The sequence below is a fragment of the Parasteatoda tepidariorum genome, chromosome 7 (assembly GCF_982258835.1).
Source record: "Parasteatoda tepidariorum strain Cologne lab strain chromosome 7, Ptep-v5.0, whole genome shotgun sequence".
In the NCBI taxonomy this organism is placed as follows: Eukaryota; Metazoa; Arthropoda; class Arachnida; order Araneae; family Theridiidae; genus Parasteatoda; species Parasteatoda tepidariorum.
Genome location: NC_141761.1, coordinates 80,290,113 through 80,313,372, shown reverse-complemented (window position 1 = coordinate 80,313,372; position 23,260 = coordinate 80,290,113). Strand labels below are relative to the sequence as shown.

General features: G+C 28.5%; 1 protein-coding gene across 1 annotated transcript; it reads left to right on the top strand.

The window, feature by feature from the left end:
- Positions 1-6,329: 6,329 nt before the first annotated feature.
- LOC107457086 (uncharacterized) lies at positions 6,330-22,102 on the top strand. Its single transcript, XM_016075147.5, has 5 exons — positions 6,330-6,498; positions 8,694-8,841; positions 11,622-11,764; positions 17,720-17,837; positions 21,413-22,102. Exons 1-5 carry the CDS (start codon positions 6,459-6,461, stop codon positions 21,828-21,830), a joined length of 867 nt encoding a protein of 288 aa, XP_015930633.1. The 5' UTR covers positions 6,330-6,458; the 3' UTR covers positions 21,831-22,102.
- Positions 22,103-23,260: the final 1,158 nt, after the last annotated feature.

Genomic DNA, 23,260 nt, shown 5'->3' with positions numbered 1-23,260 from the left:
ATCATTTACTAAAGTCTATTATTTCTCAATTAAAAAAATTCACGTCAAAAGTCAAACTTAAAATATGCAATTTGTATATTAATGATTAATATAATATCTCACTTTACTGGAAGGTTAGAGAGTCTGGTTCCGCTAAGACCCACCGTTGCATGTATTAGAGGGAGCGTTACATGTATTGATACGTGGTCGTAAAATCTGTGTAACCGAAAGATCTGAGGTGGATCGCAGAGCAGTACCACAGTTACAGATATCTGGAGAAAATTTCCTTCCCCTTCAGATGTCTAAATTGAAGCGTCTTCTCAAATTGTGATGGCATGTCTTCGCATAATCCTCAAGGATATTCCCCAGACCGCGTCGTGTTGCTCATAGAAAACTACTGTGTGGCGTAAATAAAGTACCTACCTACATCAATCTACTGAAAAAATTAATATTGTAATCAAAAATAAAAGTAAAGCATTCCTACCACAACCCGTTGTGGCCCAGGAGGGGTCATGTAGTTAAGAATCCACTATTTCGTGCAATGTGGTCAGCACTGTGCAAATTTCGTTTTTACTTCCCAGACAAGCTGGTACTCATAAATCTGAAGCTGGGAGGGCTTCGAGCCTCCACTTTAGATCTAACCCAAGTTCTTCACGATGATAGTTTAGTGCCTTAACCACTGAGCCCTCGTGGCTCTATAGTCTAAAATAGAAAAAAAATTACAAATTTGTTTTTCCTCCGTTTGATTTAATTTTATATTTCATTGCTTAACATTCAAGTATCGTATTCAACTGTGTTTGACAATATAAAACAGTAAAGTGATTCTGTCAAAACTTTCTAAATAATATTTACTGATAAATAACAGAACTGTTACAGCCGCTGACTTGAGTCATATGTTAATACTATCCCCTTTTACCTAACGTTTCCACAAAAAACTGCCTGATTTTTGAATTTTTTAAAAAAGAAAAATAATAATTTACACCCACATAACAATGGTTCGAGTCTAATTCATTTCATTATAAGTGAGAAATCCTCACCTGCTAACAGAGTAACCTTAAAAAACAGTAACAACTCAACGGTAAAGCAATAAATAATACAATTTCGCATTATACCCAATGAATCAGCTAAAATGGCAGTTCGTTGAACCGTTTTATACGCAGTTGTTATAGTATCGTGGAACGCATAAATGGAATAATGACGTGCTGTATTCCCGTATGTTTAATAAGTTTCTTGAAAGATGAGAATGGAAATAGGAATTAATTTTTGACTCGCAGAAAGTGACACGAATGGCACAGATTTTCACCCTCGATAGTTCGTTTTGAAAAGGTCACGAATAGGTTAATATTCCATTATAAGTTAATAGGAATATTTAGAAAGGTCACGAATAGGTGTATTTAGGAAAAAAATTTAGCAAACCGTGGTCTTCCCAGAAAATATTTTATGCGTACAAAGTTCTTCTTTATTAGATTAAAATGCTTTTTTAGATATATTCTTTGTCTACGAAATTCATTTAGAATAAAGATGGATTTTCTAGAAATAACTATAAACTTACATCAATATCGCTCTTTATTATATTAAAATGCATGAAATTTTATAGACTATACAAGAAGGCTAAACTCCCTGCTCGCTGACGCTCTCCAACCCGATGATTGCTTCGCAATAATTGTTGTTTCTCGGAATAAAACATTTAAAATTATTCAAGTAAAAATATATGTACTAAAAAGAGAACACTTGAGCCACCACTTCCCACGTCCAAATATTCCCCTTATGATTAAGATCTATCATTGAACAAAAATCATCTTTCTAACCAATCAGTTGTTTTTGAAATAACACTTAAAAGTAAAAACATTGTTGCGAAGTCAAACTTTGAATTTTATACCAATATTGGACTACGACTCACAAGAAGAAGAAACAGGTTGTTTTAGACAAGAGCACATTTATTTACTGGACGAGGACATTTTACATAGGAAGACACATAGGAAGAATAACTGTTTTTAGACATCGTTTTTCTTTTGACTTATCGATTGTTTGTTCTATATTCCTTACATTTTTGTATTATGTAGCCAATTTATTACAACTAAAATATTTCTTGTTTTCTTATGAAATATCGCTTATGCGAACCCGCAACATCCTCCCCACCAACAAGTAAATTTTAAACTTTAAGTTTTTTTTTTGTAACAACAATTTCTGATTATAAAGATATTTTTAACTCTTAATGTCCTAATGTAAAAATGTTTTATAGTTCACAAGTCCAGTTTATTTAGTATTTTTATCTCTCTTCCATAACCAGTAATATTCGCCCGTATTCCTTCTGAAACAGGGACTGCTGATTTCGGTTTGTAGAAATCTGTTTCTTTTGGCGAAATTTCCAAGGGAAACAGCTCTGGTAAGGGTCTTATTTTTTCTCCATGGATTGTTTTAAATTTCGCAACTCTCAATATGCCATCTTTGCCGGGATATAACTCTAAGACAAATGCTGAAGGCCAATTTATTCGCGATCGCAACGCTCGAGTACGCCGTCTAGCGGGAGCCTGTAAATATCGGACATTAATTTATCACGTTTTCATTTAGTTCCATCAAAGTCATTGACTGAATCAGACGCCATTTTTTAGCAGCAAATAAGAAACAAAATTTCCCTCAGGAAAAGGCCGAAGAACTTGAAAAAAATCTCCAGAATATTAGTAAATCTTTCAGGAACAGAACACGCCAAACATTTGAAGAAAAATTCCTCAATAATTTTTAATTTCTATTATCAACAAACTTGCAACTGATGACTTCCGATTTCGGATACTGTTACAGATGTGTGTATTAAGGTAAAATGCATTTCTTCTGTCTTCAATTCATTACGAATTAAAGTGAAGTCAACATTGCTTTCGTCATTCCAGTGAATAAATATGAATTCAAAACATACAGAATTGTAATAGTTATAGCATATTCTTCTTCGTTATAGAATAGTATATATTTCTGTATCCATATAATTCGGAAAACAACAATAAAAAATTATCCAAGTTACTTGAAATAGTGCCATTTGTGCTGATTCTTAATTAATTTAAATCGTTTTCTTGGTAAGTTTTTTTTTAATTTTGAAAGAATAAGTTCAACTAGAATTCAGCTATTCTGTTTTTAGCTACATATTCAAATTCATATCAATTATAAAATTTTGCTGTGTAGTATGTTATCTAAAAGTAATGAAGGTATAAACTATGTATCTATTATTTGAGAATAAAGTTTTCGAACAAGGAACTTATCATTTTGGACTTCTCCGGGAATCATAAATCAGGTAAGTGCAATGATTTTTACAATAAAAAATTTGCTTGTAAATATTTTTTTTTCATTTGATGATGGCTCTCTACAGAATGGTTTTTTACGTCTGATTAAGAACTATAAGAATAATAAAAAAAGAAACAATATGAAAGTTTTTATTTCAATGTTAATAATTCTTAAAATCGTTTTTTTATCCTAAGAATTCTTTATTTTCCGTTTTTTAGTTTATAATTTTTTGATAAAAATTGTTCTCAAAATACTTTTGAAAAATTAAATGGTATAACATTATGTGTTTATGTATACTTCTTGTATATTCCAATGTTTGAAATAATATGATTCAGAAAAGTATGGAATAAAAATTCGGTACTTACGACGTATTAACGCCACCGCCGCTACAGATTTGGCGGTTTTTAAGTGCCGCCAATCTACACTTAAAATTTTTGCGACAGTTCATAAAATAAAACACTTTATTTAAAATCAAAATAGTTAATTGGATTTCGGTGGAAAATGAGCCGATATAGAGTTTAGCATAGATTCAAAACAATCATATCGCCATATGAACTCTGATGAATAAGATTCCAAATGAAATAACATTTCCAAAACGTACGTTTGCCAAGATAAAGTTTTATGTTGTGGGAATTGGTACATTTTCGTTTTTTCGGTAAAATATTTCCCTCCTGAAAAAATAAAATTGCATCTTGTTTTGTTTTTGGCAAATCCCAAAGACGAATTTTCGCAGCACTAAAAATGGCGACAAAAAAAGAATTGTTTTTTTGTTTTTGTTTCGTCAGCATTCTTTATTTTACGTTTCTTAGTTTCTAAATAATGATTTTTATTGAAACTTGAAATTTTTTGATAAAAATTGTTGTCAAAAAACGTTGTTTACAAAATTAAATTTCATAAAATTATGAGACTTATGTATACTTTTTGTTCATTTTAATTTTTGAACTAATATGATTCTTAAAACTATAGAATGTAAAGTTTAAATGGGCCTTTCATGTTATATCATTAAATTTAGTAATACTATTTCTCGGGCATTAGGTTTTAACTCTTATAAGAATATACATATTTTTTTCTGTTAATGTACAAATATTTTTCCGATGTGTTTTGGATATTCCTTCTCTAATAAAAAGAGATACCATTTTGTTTTCGGTTGTACAAGAAAGAAGATCAAGCATTTTTCTTTTTTAAATTTAATAAGCCACATTAAAGAAGGAACGTTGCAATGCTACACGCTACATTAACGACGTCTCCAGAGTAACTGAATGACGGTTCATATGGAAATCGCAGGTAAGCGTCTCATACAACAACGCCCCCTATAGTTCGTTGCGATCGCGAATTCTTTTGACATTATCATTATTTCTTGCTTTCTTATGAAATATCGCTTATGCGAACCCGCAACAAACATATTGTTTTAACAAATTTAGTAGGTTCACAACTGTTATTTAATATTTTTGCTTAACAAACGGACGGATATATTTTAAATATTATTTTTTAATTGCTCCATCACTTTGTGAATGAAGCTGAAAGTAAAGTTCTAAATTGTGTAACGAATCTCTTTAACCGCATTCATAACAGTATATGAATGCAATTTGTATCAAGAAATAATAATTGTAAAATGGCTTATAAGATAATAAATAAATAACTTTTATCTTAATATGTAACGTAGAATTACTTTATTCTAATAATAATAATAAAAAAATATATCCTTTTAAACTCGTAATTTAGAAAACAAACAAAATTAAAAAACATGATAATAACAGTTCAGGTAAATGCCTTTAAATTAGAGATACTAAAATATTTATAGGAAAACAATATCTTTTTAGCTTTTACCAATTTTATGCTGATGACAACCAAATCAATATGAAAATTAATGTGGGTAAACTGGGTCCTATCATGTGATTTTCCGGTGAATAAAAATGCACCGATAACAATAGAAAACTGCGTTAGACCATTATGTTTTTATATTACATAAAAATATTCTTATGAATATGCATTGGTTTTTTTTTAGCAAATGATCTAAACTATAGTGAGTCCCATAACAAAATCTTTCTTTATTAGAATAAAATTGCCAGCATTTTTTGAATGAAATAATTATAGATTTTCTTTATTTAGTCTCATGCTTTCCCTTTTTTTGTATTTTGGCACTTAAATTGGTAAAAAATTGAAAAAAAGAATCATGATGAACAATAAAAATGAATAATTGTTAAAAAATTTTAAGAGAAGTCTTTTTGACAGACTTGTTAACATAGACTTTTTTTATTGATTTATTTAGCAACTCGTTTTCTCAATGTGGTTAATTCAAATTCGTTTTCTCGTTTTCTTTTATTATAATTTTTTTTATATATTTTTATTATAATTTTCAAAATCCTTTAAGTTTTATATAGTGCATTAAAACATCTTCTGTTTTATTACTTTTTTTTTTGCTTATTTTTTGTGCATTTATTAACTCGCTTTCATTTCTGTAAAAGTGGATATTTGCAATCGATGTATCAAAACTTTTTAAACTCGCTAAAGTACTTAAATCCCAATTGAAGTTTTGAAACTGTTGACATATTTTCCTAAATAATGCGAGCAAAATGTATCACCATTATTAAGTTAATAATCGCCATTATTATTAACATGTTTCTGACACAAACATAAACTAAAAATATTAAAATAAAATGAAAAATTTAAAATACGAACTTATCTAGTTGATTTAAGAGAGGTAAATTATCTCATTTTTGTCAGACATGAAATAAAACAAGGAGGAGTAACAATTTTATAATAAACACCTAGCGCACTCCAAAACTTGCCCTTCGTCTAATTTTTTCTTTTATATCAAAAAAAAAATTTATTTCATATCCCAAGTCTACATAAACGCAGTTTTAAAAGTTTTTATTTCATAAAATTCTTTTCACTTTTATGGGCACTTTATTAAAATAAAGAAAAAATACTGGATTCATAAATAAATCCTTTTAACAGAAAACAAGTTTCGGATATCGATACTTGGTCTAATTAAAATAAATATCTGACGCACACAGTAAAAGTTAGTAATGAAGTTACCATTTTAAGAAAATTTCTCTTCAGAAATCGGAAATAGTGTCAACGGAAGATTGTCATCCGGTGATGTTGTTCCAGTCTGAATCACTAAAAACAGTTGTGTCATTCTTTTGAAGAAAAATGATAGCCAATATATTTTTGTCTAGATTTATTCACAACGAAATTGCTAAACCATGATTGCTGTATGGAATATGATACTTTTTCTATTGTATGGTAAGTTAAATCTCATTTTTTAGCCCTACAAACTTTATATTTGTTTTCTTTTCCATGCGTTTTTATTAGATCTAATTCTGTATTTAGGAATTTTACATCTTAAAATTTCTCAGAAATAATCTTCTGAAAATCCATGATTGAAATGGAATTTTTTAGAACAATTGCTTTATTTGGCAAAAACGTCTTAGTAAAAACAACGAATGGATATATCAAGCCTGAAAAGTAAATTCATGCATTATTTTCTGACAGGGAAGTTTAAATTTGTGTAAAATATTAAAATAACTCATATTTCTATTGAACAAAAGTTCTAATTTGTAACATCGAAAACAAAAACTCCATTATCAAGAAAAACTCATTTAAATGTTCTGTTTTCGGACTATGACCTCTGAATAACTTAAGTTTATTTAAACTGTTTTAGCCTATAGTAGGCTATGACGCATTTGAAAAAGAAGTATGTCTAAGATGACTATAGCATATATGACTATAATATAGCTATGAAAAATGCAGAAAAAAGAAAGTAATTGAGTTATCGAATTTGTCAGCTGTTTATATTTTAGTGGCAACCTTCTACGGAAAAATTTTCAAGTTTTCAAAACAACATGATTATAAGGGAGCGAGGTTAAAGTGTGCGCCACCCAGTGAGGTGGCCTAGGTTTGAATCCCAGCGCTGGTGTGTCGATATGAATTCTGCAGCCGGTTTACGCTGACCCCAGTGCTGACGTAAAAGTTTTTGAGGTTTTCCTTTCCATATTGGGTTGTGTTAAAAATTACATGGCTACAGAGTTAAACATTGGTTGTCATAAACTCAGAATTGGGTCAGCAGTTTAAAGCTCGTTATAAATATATATTGATCTAAGTTCTTCGCACATATACACCTGAAATATTTCTCAAGTGCTAACTAGTAAGGGAGAGGAGATCGATGCTGTTAATTTTTTTTATTGTAGTAGTAGTACTTTATTTATGTTGCGCTACAGCTGCACCATGGGCTATTGGCGACGATCTTCAAAACTTTCATGTGGATGATTCGAAGATATACCATCACATTTTTTTTGCCTTCAGCACGTAGAATAACCCGAACGATCTACCACGAAATCAGGCATTAAAGTTTTTGATCAGCAACAGAAATTACTTTAAAATGTATACTTTAAATTGTAAGAAAGTATTTTTGACCTGATGAAATAATTTGCCATTTGTCTCGAAATTGTTGAGCTTTAACCTCTATGACCACCCTGGCCAGCAACGGAATGTTGAGGGAATGCTTTACGTCATGCAAAAATTAATATCATATAATATTTCTACTCAAAAAAAGTGACATTTCAGAAGGACTTTCAACCAATTTAGGAATAGTTTCTGAAGTGATGCTTTATATTTTCATTAACATTTTTATACATTTCGAAATAGAAACATTTGTATTTAAAGTTACTGTGTTTTCTATTTTTGGCTGGTGATTTCTTAAAAAATTCAAAATTGAAACCATCTGCATTTAAGCTCAATCTAATGTTACCTTGTCTAATATTAATCCTATGCAGAATTCGAAAATTTGAAAAGTCGCAATAAAATATTCAAACAAATATACGTTTCTAGGAGCCCTCATTCAGGTATAGATTTACTACCATATTAAATTTCATAACTGTAAGTACCCCCATGTATCCTTAAGACATCACGCAATCAAACAAATACTCACGCTTGTCATTTGCTATATGCAGAGATGTAAAAGTGCTCTTTAATAACCATCCTTAATGTACATATTTTAGGAATACTTGTCAAAAATAAAATAACAGTATACACACATTAAAGGTAGGAAAGTATTATTTAACCGAGAAAGTACTAAAAGGAGGAAAACCTAATAAAACATTGAAGAAGGCATGATGGAAATCATCACAATCAGTTGGTTACTAAGATAAAAATTAAAAGGATTTCTAATTAATATTGTTTATTCCACCTTATAGTTTCTTTCATAATCGGTTAAACTTTAGCCTTCATCGTTAATTGCAGACTAACCGATTCCGAACCTGGCATTCTTCTTCGAACATCATGACACTATTTCAGAAGGACACTCTATGTAGCATTAAAAGTTCAATTTTTGAAAGAAAAAAATCCATCTACTTCTAAATTAATATATTTAAGTTCGTCCTACTAACTTTACTCTCTCATCCTTACCAAAACTGGTACTTATAATTTATCCTATATTTCAGACGCAGTTTCTAGTGAATGGGCAACTATCAAAGAAAAGGAAGGAACAGAAAAAGCTATACAATGTTATTCAGACATGCTTATTAATGGCGATATATCCCACTTGTTTTTAGACGTCACGAGTCCTGAAAAGATCGATGCCTTTTGTGGGTAAGCACTGTTAACTAATCTAAGCCAACTAACCTGATGGAATCATGTAACAATTTAAAATATTTCGCAAATCATCCTTAGACAAAATGCATGCTCTTCTAACTATAAAGCGCAATAATGTATGATTTCTATAATTTAACGGAAAAAAATATAATAAAATCGAAGCATGGTAAAAGTCCTTTATAACGACAATGGCAAGGTTCGAATCCCTTCGGATGTTGGTCGGATGCAGGGCTAAAGAGTATAGAAGGGCTGGTTCACTCCTTTGAAGTAGCTCTCGCCGCGCCGATCCTCCGATTTTCTCTAGTGACGTCACTTTGGCGCAAAGCTCACACTTTTACTTCAAGAAAGGAGCGTTCGGCCTTACTAGCTCTAACTAATATTGGAGCATTTCTTTTTGCGAGATATTCTAAGACATTTGTTATTTTCTATAATGACTTTCCTCAGTTTCTGCAGTGGATTTACAAGAATTTAAAACTATTATCGAAATGCCAGTTTGCGCGATTGCAAATTGAAGACAAAGGAAAAAAGTATAATTTTCCGCGTGTTCCTTAAAGTAAATGAACTATGTAAGGAATGGATTCCGAAATGACACAGTTAATATAAAACAGCAATACGTTTATTCTGTCGTTAAGATTTTCTATAAAAATTCATTATCTAAATAGAAACCGCCTCGTTACTTCAAAAAGAAAGGCAGGTGAAAAAAATTAAAAAATGAATAAAGTCAAAGAAAATTAAAATATAAATAAAAAGTATAAATAAAATACATAGTATATAGTTGGAATTCTCCTAATTTCATAGCATATTTTTTATTGCAGTTAATCTAAATATGTATGATTTTGTTTAAAAATTATATTCTCTTAAATTTAAATATCTATAAATTATATCATCGTAAATTTAAATATCTATAAACGATTGTAAAATATCTAATGTCATTATGAACCTAAATTATTATTTTGTTTCAGCAATTAGCGTTTAAGGTTGATGTTTCCTAATGATTAAGTATGAACAAATTGCTATTAACGGCACATTTTAAAATCAGGGATTCTAAATTTAACTCAATTTATTGTTATAAAAGAATATGTAGATAAAAAAAGTGTCGATATATGCTTTCATTTTTCTTAATAATTAAAATTAAAACTGAACTTTTTAAAATAAAGTATTTATAGTGTCATTTTCACCAACTAGTAAAACATTTTTAGAAGTTTAAAATTGTATTTTTTTTAATATTATGGCCAAGAAAGTTTTTTTGAACTATGTTTATGAACGGAAATAATATGTTAATTACGTAAAGTTTGAAAGCTAATAACCAGAAAAAGTCTGAACTTATTTTTACAAAGAGAAAGATACAAAGTTATCATAATATCTTTGCTTGCGATCTCCGAGATCTGTGGACACAGTGACGTCATGAGGAGGGAAATCGTAGCTTCAGCTCTAAGAGCGGAGTGAACTAGCCCTTCTATTCTCTTTAGCCCAGGGTCGGATGGCTTCCTGCACGCCGACCACAGGGCTGACGTAAAATATCGTCAGTGGTAGAGGGATCATGGATTAGAATATCTTTGCTGTCTGGTTAACAGCGTGGAATTTTCAACTAGTTTTTCTCTCCATGTAAAGCAAATGCGAGTCAGTTCCATCAGAAAATCCACCACTAAGGCTAGTTTATTCCAATGCATGATCCAGGAGTTTCCTTGTCTACTGAGTTGGATTCAAAATTACACGACTGCAAAATTGAACATTGATAGTTGTAATATCAGAAATGGGTTGACTGTTCAACGCAAGTTATGAAATAAAAATTCACAATAGCAGATTAAATTGTCGTTATAGCGAGTTTGTCGTTGTAAGAAAATACTCATATTTATTCTTAAATAGCAATTTAAAAAAACTAAAAGTGAAATAGGCATATTTACCTCTTTTTCTTTTATTTCAAATAACCATTTTGATTTAAAATACATAAGTAGAATGGACTTTTCGCCTACAAATTGTTGACTGAACTTAGACATGTATATTAAGAATGGCAGAAATGCCCGTGACAGGAATATTTGAACAAGTTTTTGCAAAAATAAAATAAACTACAATTTCTGTCTTTCATCGATTACCATGAATATGGATTTGAATAGTGAGTTGTGAAATAGGAAAATCGGGGATGGGGGGCATATTTTCTTTGTTCATGATAACACACGATCAACAAAGAGTACATTCTTTCGAAAGTGCAGGATTTCTATAAATAATGGGGAAAAAAACATTTATTTTGTTCAGAAGATAACTTAGCCGGTGGTTATACAAACATTGCCTTATAAATATAAAGTGATAAATTATTAATTTTTCGCTTTTCTGTATTGATAGCAGAATAAACAGATATGCATTCCATTTGAACCTTTTTCATTTATAATATTGTTCATTTAAACCATAGAAAAAATTATTTCTCTAATAACAGTTTTGTCGTAATAGTGGAAGGAAAACAATTTTTAACTCGTCATAAACATACTACATTTGTACCTTTAAGATTGGCCTTTTGACGGTGATCCCGGAATTTGTTGTAATAACGGACTCCTTATATGGAGCTTTTACTATAATTTTCCCCCCTCTCCGAGAAAATCTTTACGCGAATTAAAAATAATAGTAGTATGATTCTCAACTCAAAACAAGTCCAGTAGAAACAAGCAGTAGTATGAGTTATTTTTCAAGACCCCCGAAGTGGATATGGACCCAGATTTTAATTAAAAAACTTGTTCTTTTTTCTAGTTTGTAGTTAATTTAAATATTCGTTGTTGCTTTTACAGACGAATATCACGGTTGAGGAAGTGCATTGCTGAAAACGAACATCATTTATCTGTTCCCCAAAATACCCAATACCTTCAAAAAGTAAGAGGAGTGGAAACATTTTATCTCAATGTTTGTCCACCAGGAACGGAAATCACAACCCGTAAGTATTATTATACGTTCTTAAACTTACTATTTGAATGAATTAAAACATTCATCTACCGAAGAGAAAATTCAAATTCAAAGCACGAAGTCACTTATTCTCCACTGTGAAAAATACATTTTGATATGCATGATAGAAAAATAAATTGGTAAAAAGTAACGGGTATTTTGCCAAGAGGATTATTAAAATCTTAATATATTGTAACGAACTATTTCATTGAATCCGGAAAAGCTTTTGCATTTTGTTTGTTTGATTTTTAAAGAAAAATGATTTGCTTTGAAATATTTTTTAAAAGAAATGTTTATGCAGAGTTGAATGTAGACATTTAATTCAGCAAATTTATTTCACTTGACGAAATAAAGTTTAAATGAATTTTAAAACTAATGTAAATTATTTTTCATTTCTAAATTTATGTTATCTAATGCGAAATGCATATTAGACGTTAGATTTGTATTGAACAAGTCAAAAAGATTGATCAGAATCACAATTTTTTTTCATATCGATCGGTCGAATTTATTTAAAGCATCCGACGAGGCAATATCGACGAAATATTGACTGAATATAGACAATATCGACGAAAGTTTGATTTTTTTTCTTAAGTTCTTTATATAAATGTGTAAAATATATGCTAATTACTTATTTTTTCGATTTAAAAAATCATGTGAACTGCATTCTGTTGTCTGCATTTGAATTTCTGTTCATTATCTTTCTAAATCTCTTTAAATGGAGAATGTGTGTTAAGATTTCTATATATTTTATTCATATAAAAAATAATAGTTATATAAAAAAAAAATTTAATATGAAAGAAAATAATACTTTAAATTCGTTTTCAGAACAACGTTAATTTTACTAAAATCTCTTTATGATAATCCACATTGCCAAAAAAAAATTTATTATAGAATTCTTTGAAACATTGTATATAGATTTTTTAAAACGTTAACTCTGTTCTCAACTATAAGCTAAGGTCTAAGTGCGAATTTATTATTTTTATTGTGCTTTAATTAAGAATGTTTAGAATTCTTTAAAACAATTAAATATTGAACAACATATTTAGTTCTATTTAAGTGTACACTTGAAATTTTTTAAAGATTTTAGTTCTAAGCCCTGGCAACAATATTATATCGAGAATTTTTTTTTATTGATACTGATGCATTGCAATTTATTGTAGTGCTTCTAGCGTAACATTAAAAAATCTGTAGTTTTTATGCTAAATTCATCCTTATTTTTTAAAAAAAAAATAGTTTATAAATTTTTAAAGTTCACTTACATTTATAGTTTTGATCCCTCCTGTTTACCAAAAATAAAATAAAAATTTAAGGCTGTTATCAAGAAAAAAACTGCGTCAGACTCAGTTCTAAATCTCTATAAACATAATATTTATTAGTTAATTTCGCAACTTAAAAATGAGATATATTCTCTACTCTAACTATCTATTATAACAGCATTATTTAAAATTTTAAAACAAAATTATTATTTTTTTACCAAATTTAAATGTCATATTTTTTTCCATCATCTTCAGAATTTTTTCTCTATGAAAACTGATATTTTATTTGTTCTTCATTTTCTTTCATAAAAACTTTATACTAGATCTTTAAATAAATAGTTTCTTTCCATTTTAATATCTTCAGATAAATTTAGCTTCTTTCCATTTTATATTTGCTGATTTTTATAGTAAGCAACATTAAATTTTGATTTTTGAAAAAAAATTCTTTCCTTTAACTTGAATATGTACAGTAATTTTAGAGTTCCTATGTTTTAAAATTAAGTTTTAAAAATGTTTTCAAATGTTCTTGAATTTAATCCATTATAATACAAAAATTCCTGCACATTTTAGAAATCTTCAAATTAATCAGAAAAATTTAATGATTCGAATAGCTTTTACTAGACTGCAAAAATCATGAAGCGCTCCTTTAACGATTAAAGCAAGAATTTATCTAACTCAGATAAAAAAATAATTATATCTCAGGCAATATATTTTTTATCAAATATCCAAAAATATTTCATTAATCTAAAATGTTTTTACTGTTAAGTAAATTACAGAGAAAAAACCCATTAAGGTTGCGGCCTACGCCACAATCACCCATTTGGCATCATTAAACAACATATTATGGGAGTTAATTCAATTAAATCCTTGAACGTAAAAGTGTAAAATTATTTAAATAAGTGTCATTAAAATGTTCTTTACGATCAATATCTTAATTTATTCTTTTTCCGGAAAAATGTTATGATACTATAGCATGATTAAACTAACAGAAACTTGAATTGATTATCAATTCTTTTAGGTGTCCGTTAAATTCGAAGACATTCCCAAAAAAATTTTATTCTTAGAAACACAAATTCCATTTATTTTTCATAATTTTCACATTAACTTTAAAGTCTATAACATCTAAAGGTTATTCAAGATTCTCTTTAAATGTTGAAATCTTTATTTTTCTATTTTTCTTCATGGTTGCCAAATTAATTGAAATATTTTCACGGATATTGCAGCAATTTTTCTATGCCATTGTTCCAGCAGCTCCCCGTCCGACTGAGAATTGAAAAAATTTATTACAGAGCATATGTAAATAAAGGGAAAATAATTTACAATTCATAAAAATATAAATAAATTATTTTAATTGATGAAAACTAAAATTTTGAAAATCGGATTAAAGATTCCCGATGAAAGGAAATTCAAAAATACTTTTTCAGTGTTTCTATTGCAGGAATTATTTAAGAAAATTTCGCTCAAATTTTAAGATTTGTACTTATACAATTTAAGATGTATTAGTTCTTATTCCTAACAATCTAGCATTTTTTTTCAATTATTAATGAATTAAACAACAAATAATGACAAACAATAATTAAAAAACAATTTTTATAGTGGAATTCAGTGAACGAGTATTATAAATAAGTGCAAAGCCTTTTTAAATCCCGGAATTAATTCCGAAGATACGAACTCCAAAAAAAAATTAGGGAGATTTAACTTTCTAATTCCCCCCTGACTATTGAAACTATATTTTCCAGATTGTAATAACCCCCATCAAAAAATTCAAAATATTTATTAAAAGCAACTAAGTTTTAATTATTTCGTAACTAAATTTATCTAATATTATACTTTGCACTAACTATTTAACATAGATTAGTTTTACATCGAATGTATCAGTTTCGAATATATGTTATTATTGTATATAATGCAATAATTGCATGTATATAATAATTGTATGTATATAATAATTGTATCTATATAATAATTGTATGTATATTAATAATATATTACACACAACAATAATAAGTTCGAACGGTAAAATATTATTGATGGTATTTTCTGTATTTAACTTAATTCACCATATTTTCACCTTTGATAATATTAAATCTTTTAATCGATTTTTGAATCTCGTAATTAAAATAATATTAGTTCTCTATGCAAAAAATAAGTATTAAGATAATAAATGCTTGCGATCGATTTTTTTATGTCACGCAATTTAAAATAACACAATTGCGCTTTCCTCGAGGAATTTTTTTAAATTCTTCAGTACTTTAATGTCAGTTTCGCGTTCAATTCTTTCTTTTGAGCTTGTTCCAACAAAGGTCAGGTAAAATAGCTTTCCTCATAAATAATAATGAATATCATTTTTTTTCTCTTAAACATCGCTTATTTTCTTATTCTTTTGAAAAAGTTGCATAAGCTATTTATGGACTAATATCATTTCCATCCACTTTCAAATAATAACTTTCGATCTTTATTAAAGTTGCTCAAGTAGTAATATATACAAAGATCAATAGAGTAATGCTGTCTTAATTTACTATAAAAATGTAAAAAAAAAAAAATAAATTCTGCTGAGCATCGTGAAGTTTGCCCTCAAAAAATAGGGGTGTAAAATTTTTAAAAAATATTCGTATAAGTTCTTGCCCTGAAAAAAATATTAGATTTATACAAACTTTTATTGTTAGGATTATATATATATATATATATATATATATATATATATATATATATATATATATATATATATATATATATATATATATATATATATATATATATATATATATATATATATATATATATATATATATATATATATATATATATATATATATATATATATATATATATATATATATATATATATATATATATATATATATATATGCTTTTTACGTTTTACTAGACCAAAAGAGAATGCTTTAACCCAGATATATTTAGCAGCTTGACGTAATGAACATAAACTGCGCAGTGGGGGTTATACAAAAGATGTCATTGAGTTTGAACAAACCCCCTTATCCATCGTTGATACTGACTTAACATGAAACACCCAGTTTCGAAACCCCGGTTTGGCAATATAAACCATGAGTTGAAAAGTTTAGTCTTCATTATTTTTTGACTATTTGTTTCGATACTAAGGGTTTTTTAATCCGCTGTTAACTTCCACTCTGGTGGTAGATTCATAACCTTATTAACAGTGCTTGTTTTCAATTTTCGTTGCTATTCTTGAAACATTTTTTTGAAGAAAAAAAAAAGATTATATTGAGTAATTAAATTTGAATTACTCTTTTACTGGGCAAGTGAAAAATATGTTAAGTTTCGTTTTTCTAACTGACTTGTATTGATGAGGGATGAGTTTTATTATTATGAATTTATATATTTTATTATTATGAATATCATAAAGCCGCACACAAATGTAGAAATATTACTGAAATTCAATTAGAAATACTTTTATTTCAAACTGTTATTTAATACTTTTATTTTACACAACGATCTAGCTAACATTATTCGCATTTTTAATCTTTTATTTTTTAAAACATATTAACGATCACTCAAACTATTGAGAAAAATTTTCTTTTTAATAAACTTTAAATGAAATTGTGTCAAATAAACTTCTCAGATAAGCGTATATCTACACATTCCTTTATTCAGAAGAAGTTCTGATTTTTTTTTTCATTTTCAAGGACTAACATCACTTAATTCTGTGCAGAATTCTGAAAATATATTTCAATATGATATAATTTTTAATATGATATGATATATATAATTGTCTCACAAAAATACAAACTTCAAGAATGAAAGAAAGAAAAAAGCAAAATTAGTTGATATTTGGAATATATTTGAAATCGAACGCCTCTATCAAAACATGAAATACTATGAACTTTAATTTAAAATTTTCTGAAATTTATTGAACTTCAAAATTCATAAATTATTTTTGCTGTTTCTTTTATTAAAACGTAACATTATGCGTTTACTTTACTCGAAGTAAATTTTATTCTAATATCAAAATGTTAAAGCATGTTACAAATGCATAAAACTTAATTTGAAGTTTAAAAATTTTATGTCATAGAATAAAATGAGATATTAGTCTATGGAAACTTCAAATACTGATTTTTAAACATCACTTTGTTACTCGACAAAATCCTAACATAGAAAGAGTTCAAGGATAAGATAGATGAATTAGAAAAAAATTCCGTCAAATTCCCGACACAATTTCCTGATGAAAGAATCACTTTAAAGTGCTTTGCGTTTTTAAAGGATGTTTTATTTTAATTGGCGTTATAAATATTCTTATGTGATTACTGTTATAATTATTTTTATAGGATTAATGAGATGAATATTTTTTTTGGATTGTTGTGATAATTGTGATAAATATTCTTATGGGATTATTGTAATAAACATTCTTATGTGATTGATGTTATAAATATTTCTATGTGATTGATGTGATAAATATTCTTATAAGATTGAAATTATAAATCTTATATATTGATGTGATAGTGAGAGCGAAGTGATAAATAAGGCACTTGATGTGATGAATATTTTTACGTGATTGATGTGCTAAATACTTTTATGTGATTGATATGAAAAATACTATAATATAACTGATACGATAGAAAGGTATTCAATATTCTTACTAAACTTTGATGAGTTTTAAGTAATTTTTATTTCAATTGCATGTTAAAGAGGATTATTTATATTTCATTCTTTAGAATACAAAGGAAATTCCCCATGTTTTCAATTAATAAAGAAAGAAATTTTGTTCTGTGGATCAGATTTACCTGACGTATCAAGTTACGCAATGCAATACGAAGAAACAACTCGATGCTGGTATGTGATAACCAATTTGGAAAATAATGAACTAAATAGCTTGAATTGCATTGTTAATTCTAAACTTTTTTTTTAAGATAGTATCATTAGCGCTTTTGTCAATATATTATTTATGAAAACAAAAGATCAGTATAAAAATCTTCTCAGACCTAAAGTTAAATTCAAAGTAATCAAAGAATAAATTTTTAATGAAGTATATTTTCCAATATTTTCGAATGCGAAGATAATGTAAATGGGAACAATTATTCATCATAAAATGAAAATGATATTTTCTAAAAAGTTTGGAAGTATGCGTAACAACTTTAAAAAAAACAAAACATATTATTTCTACTTACAGAAATAATATTCTTACTATTAAAATAACTATTGAATTTCAGGTGGTTGAAGTATTTTGATAATTAAATTAACACATTAATATGCGTAGAAATAAAATTAAAAAGAATAAATAATAAAACAATAAAAATGATTGAATCATTTTATTGTTAAAATGATTCAATTAATCATTTTCATGAAAAATTATTATTTAATCATTAAAATGATTCAACTATTTCTTTCATGAGAAAGTTAATGTGAAATATTATCACTTTACCAATCATAAAGAAAACTATCTGAGAAAAAATCCAAGAAAAGTAGCAATTTTTTAACAATTCGCTGAAAAGAGTATCGTGAATTTAAATTTAATTTACAATTTAACGAGAAAAAAAATTTCAAATTATTATGTGAAGAAGAAAGGATTTCTACAATTAGAACAGATTTTGAATGCAATATATGAAATGCTTCTTATAATTAAAAAATCTGCATCTTCTAGATGCACAGATTTGGTGGAGGAAATTAAGAGTCGCAACGTATTTAACTATACTACACAAAACAAAATTTAAATCTTTTTTTGTTTGCTGTTCCCGATCTTTACGCTGATTCATTAGCGTCTGAAAAACTTGAATATCATTTTACAATCACTCATGAGCGAAACTTTACTTCATGTTTTTTTTTTAGAATGAATTTAAAAAGAGCCGTGATGCCTCAGGTAATAGAACGTCCTCCTTCCAATTAGGTAAAACGGATTCGAATCCCAGCGATGGCTGGTTGATACGAATTTCGCAGCTGACTCACACCGACTACAGTGCTGACGTAAAATATCCTCTGTGGCAGACGGGTCTTTGGTTAGAGTCCCTTTGTCGTTAGGCTAACTGTGGGAGGTTTTCGTGGTTTTCCTCGCTGCAACGCAAATGTGGGTAACTTCCATCAAAAATTGTCCACGAAGGTAAATTTCTCCCAAAACTTTATCCAGGCGTTCTCTTGTCTTCTGAATTGGGTTCAAAAGTACAAGACTGTGGAGGTGAACATTGGTAGTCGTAAACATGTATGGCAACGTTACTTTTAAAAAGTAACGAGTAAAAGTACAAGTATTTTTAAAAAAAGTAACGAGTAAAAAGTAAAAAGTTCTTACTTTAAAAAGTAACGAGTAAAAAGTACAAGTAAAAGTACAAGTACTGAACAAAAAAAGTAACGATTTAAAAGTACATTTCTAGAAAATCGAAAATTCAAAGTAACCTAAAATTTTATTGAATAATATTCTTATGTTCTTTAATGTTTTTGCAAAATTGTTGTTATTTATTTAATTATTTTTAATTTTGAAAGTTATGGATATTAATTTATTTTTAAATTCGGAAGAATATTATAATATAATTTTATAATATAATCGTATAATATAATTTTAAAATTAAATATAATTTTAATATCAAACTTTTTATGGATTTGCACGAAAAAGAAATTTTATCTATTGATTTCAATTTTTAGTTTATTATTTTTATTAATTTAAATTACCAATGATTTAAAATTGTTTTACTCTTAAGAAACGCGTTTTAAAAGCACAAACATAAACAAAGCAAACACGGGGTTTCAGATAGCTTTGAGATCTTTGAGCTAGTAAAAAATATTTGAATGTGCAGTATAAGTTGAAACTGTTGAAACAGAAGGTATTTAAACACGAAGTTAGCTGTGAAGGCATATATATTGCACATTAATTTTATAAATTAAAATAACATAAGCACTTTTTTTTTTTTAGAAAGTTTACCGAGTTTTAGAAAAAAGTAACGATTTCATTCGATATTTCCGTTACAAATACTTGTACTTTTCCCTAAAAAAGTAACGAAAGTACGAGTAAAAGTAGTAAATTTTAAAAGTAACGAAGTACAAGTAAAAGTACGTACTTTTTACTTGTACCGACGGTACAAGTAACGAAAGTAAAAGTACTGCCATATATGGTCGTAAACCTAAAATTGCGTCGGTTGTTCTGCGATGGTTATAAAATAAAAATAAAATTATTTAAAAAAGTTGCATTAAAAAAAGGCATGGAACAATCTATCTTTTTGTATCGATACAATTTCATTTACATATTTTTTTAACCCTAAATTCATTTTTATGTTTACATAAATAAAAAAACCCGCATTTCAATATAAATGCACAGTACAATATCTGATACAGCTGTTATGAATAAGAAAATATTGCAATGAAACTCAATTTACAGTTTTCTAATATCATCTCTAACATGTAATTCTCAATAGTAGCTGAAAAAGCGAATAAGCACATATTGTTGATGATTAAAAAAATTTAAGTAATGATGAGTCACGTTTTTTAGTTGTTTCAGAGACTATCTTGGGTAAATTAAACACTATGCTTTCAATAAAAACACTGAGATTTTTATGTATTGTACTGATAATTAGTGGGAATTTGATGAACTATTAAAATAAAATATTCAAAACTTGCTTTACAAGTTTAATGTAAAAATCTCAGGAAAAGATAAGGCTTATCACTATATTGACCCTTAAATCTTCAAATAAAATTACTTTTTTTCGCTTAACAATAAAATAATTTTGATATTTAAACTGTTTATTACTTTTTTAGATTCCTTGCTATTTTATAAATGCATTTTATTTCGTTTTTAAAATGGAGTTGAACAGCCAACCTATAGGACTATCAATGTTCAACTCAGTGGTCTTATAATTTTGATCCCTACCCAAAAAACAAATGAACTCCTGAATTAAGCATTGTAACAAAACTAGCCTTCGTGGAGGACTTTTTGATGGAACTAATCCACATATGCGTTACATGGAGAGGAAAGCAACGAGAATCTTTCATGGTTAACTCGATTCCAACCCATGATCTGTCTACCGTTCAGGATATTTTTCGTCAGCACTGTGGTCCGTGCGAGTTAGGATGTAGAATTCGTATCAACCAGCCACCGCTGGAATTCGAACCTGAGTAACCTCATTGGAAGGTTAATTCCCTGAGCCATCGTGGCTCCTATAAACGCATTTTTAATTATTTAAATATAAGTCATAAAATAGTTTTACTTGTCTTATGTGCAGTGCGTTAAAAAGTCTCATCACTATACTATCGCACGCTTTTCAAATAGAACTGCTTTTTTTCGATTAAAAATAAAGTAGTTTTTGTATTGAAATTTTATTAAAATATTGTTTTTATCCCCTTATTTGTTTCTTTGCCATTATTCTATAAGCGCATTTGTAATTATTTAAATGTGAAACATTAAATGCTTTTGCTTGTTTTATTTGTAGTGCGTTAAAAAGTCACAGAGAATGCATGTACAAAGCTGTTTCTGGATATTGCGGAACAGATGCTGGAGACGTTACCACAAAGATTCTTGTGAAGTTCTTCCACCCACAACTTAAAGGCTGTGACAAAGTTTATCCCCGCTGCCAAGAACACGGATTCACAGACTCATCAGATGTCCGGCAAACGTATAATCCATATGGTCCAGATGATATCGGACCAAGAACACCAAACAGACGATTCTACGGCAATCACCCAGAACCACGTGAAACAGAATCTGAAGGCAGTTGGAAAGATCACGAAACAGTTGATAGGAAAAAATGTAAATCAAATGGAAATTCCGTTTATGGAATAACGAGCAGCATTTCAAGTTTTTGTGTCATTTTTTTACAATTATTGTGTACTAGATACTATTGGTTTTAGTAACGTAATTTTGGGTATTGTTATCATCTTACTCATCAAAGCATAAAAAGGACAAAGAATTTCATATTTTTCATATAAAACTATATTCATTTACATTGTATTAGAAGACAATATTTTATTATCATGTTGATATTGTAATAAAATATTCATGAGAAACTTGCGGAAAAACCATAAAGGCAACAAAAAAAACTTCATAATCCTTCACTTTGTAAAAAATTATGTTGTCATATGTTGAGATAAAACGAAATAAATTTATATTCTTGTAAGATAAACTCCAGTATGCATCATTATCTCTAGCATGCAGAAATATTTGTAAATATTGAACTTGTGTGCAAAAAAAAACTCAAGACTTAACCATAGCCGCAGCAGTCGGTTGTGAGACTGTTAAAAATGGTTTAAATTGAAATTTCGCACTCAGCTGCAAGATTGTGACAATATGGCCAGCATTTCATAAACGCTGTTTTTACTTCCCAGACAAGCCGATAGCTATCGATCTGAGTCCCACGGTAGACTGATCGCAAAGACACGGTTCCCAGTAGAATCCCGAAGTCAAGCATCACTGGCTGTGGTCAGTAAGTGGGTGGGTGACCACTTGGATCAATTTGCTCAAGGTCCGAGAGCGGGCAATATTGTTTCTCATTAAACCGTTCTGCCGTAAAGTGCTAGACTTCAAGCGTAGGTCGTCATTACCGAAGCAAAAAAAAAAAATTACTGGTTAAATGTTACAAGTAAAGTACAAGTGTAAAATATTTGCATACTATTACTGATGCAAATGTTCAATTAACTATAGTAAGAAGTATTGAAATAAAACTATTGTATGCACTTAAAATCAAAGTAGAAACAGTGAATGTTATAAATCTGCACTTTCGAGAAAAACCAACAAAAACTGCCAATTATTGAAAGATCACCTTAATTGCTTCCAAATTGTTGGATTCTCTTCTTTAGGCAGTCTGAAAAATTACTCTAATTTACGACTGATATTCCAAAACCAACAAAGACTTATTTTCGTAAAAAGGTTGCATACCTCGTTTTAACAGACTGCTTCAGTTAAAGGAAAAGGTACTTATTTGTTATGAACAACCTTAAACATCTGCTATTATTGACGCAAATGATGCTCAGTTTAGGTATTAAGCAAAACTAGATGTTTGTGGTTGTATTATGGTAATGGTTGCAGTTTTAAATATACTAATATAGGGTCAATGTTATAATAGTTACTTAGTACCAGTTAAAACAGCATCAATACTATAAACTGTTTTAATATAAATAATGAGAAAAGAACTTTTGACGGTCTCTCGAAAGAGATACGTGCAAGAGAAAAGTCTACGATTGCGACTAAGTCACAAGTTAATCTAGAGCCAAATAAATACAGTTAATCTTTATCTTCACACTAGTGCTGTTAGGTGCTGGTTATTTTTCATCACGCACGAAAA

What these genes read in the sequence shown, in the direction of transcription:
- LOC107457086 (XM_016075147.5), top strand. Translation starts at nt 6,459, where the DNA reads ATGATTGCTGTATGGAATATGATACTTTTTCTATTGTATG. An exon ending in GATACTTTTTCTATTGTATG is followed by an intron (nt 6,499 to 8,693) that starts GTAAGTTAAATC and finishes CCTATATTTCAG; the next exon opens with ACGCAGTTTCTAGTGAATGG. An exon ending in AAGATCGATGCCTTTTGTGG is followed by an intron (nt 8,842 to 11,621) that starts GTAAGCACTGTT and finishes TTGCTTTTACAG; the next exon opens with ACGAATATCACGGTTGAGGA.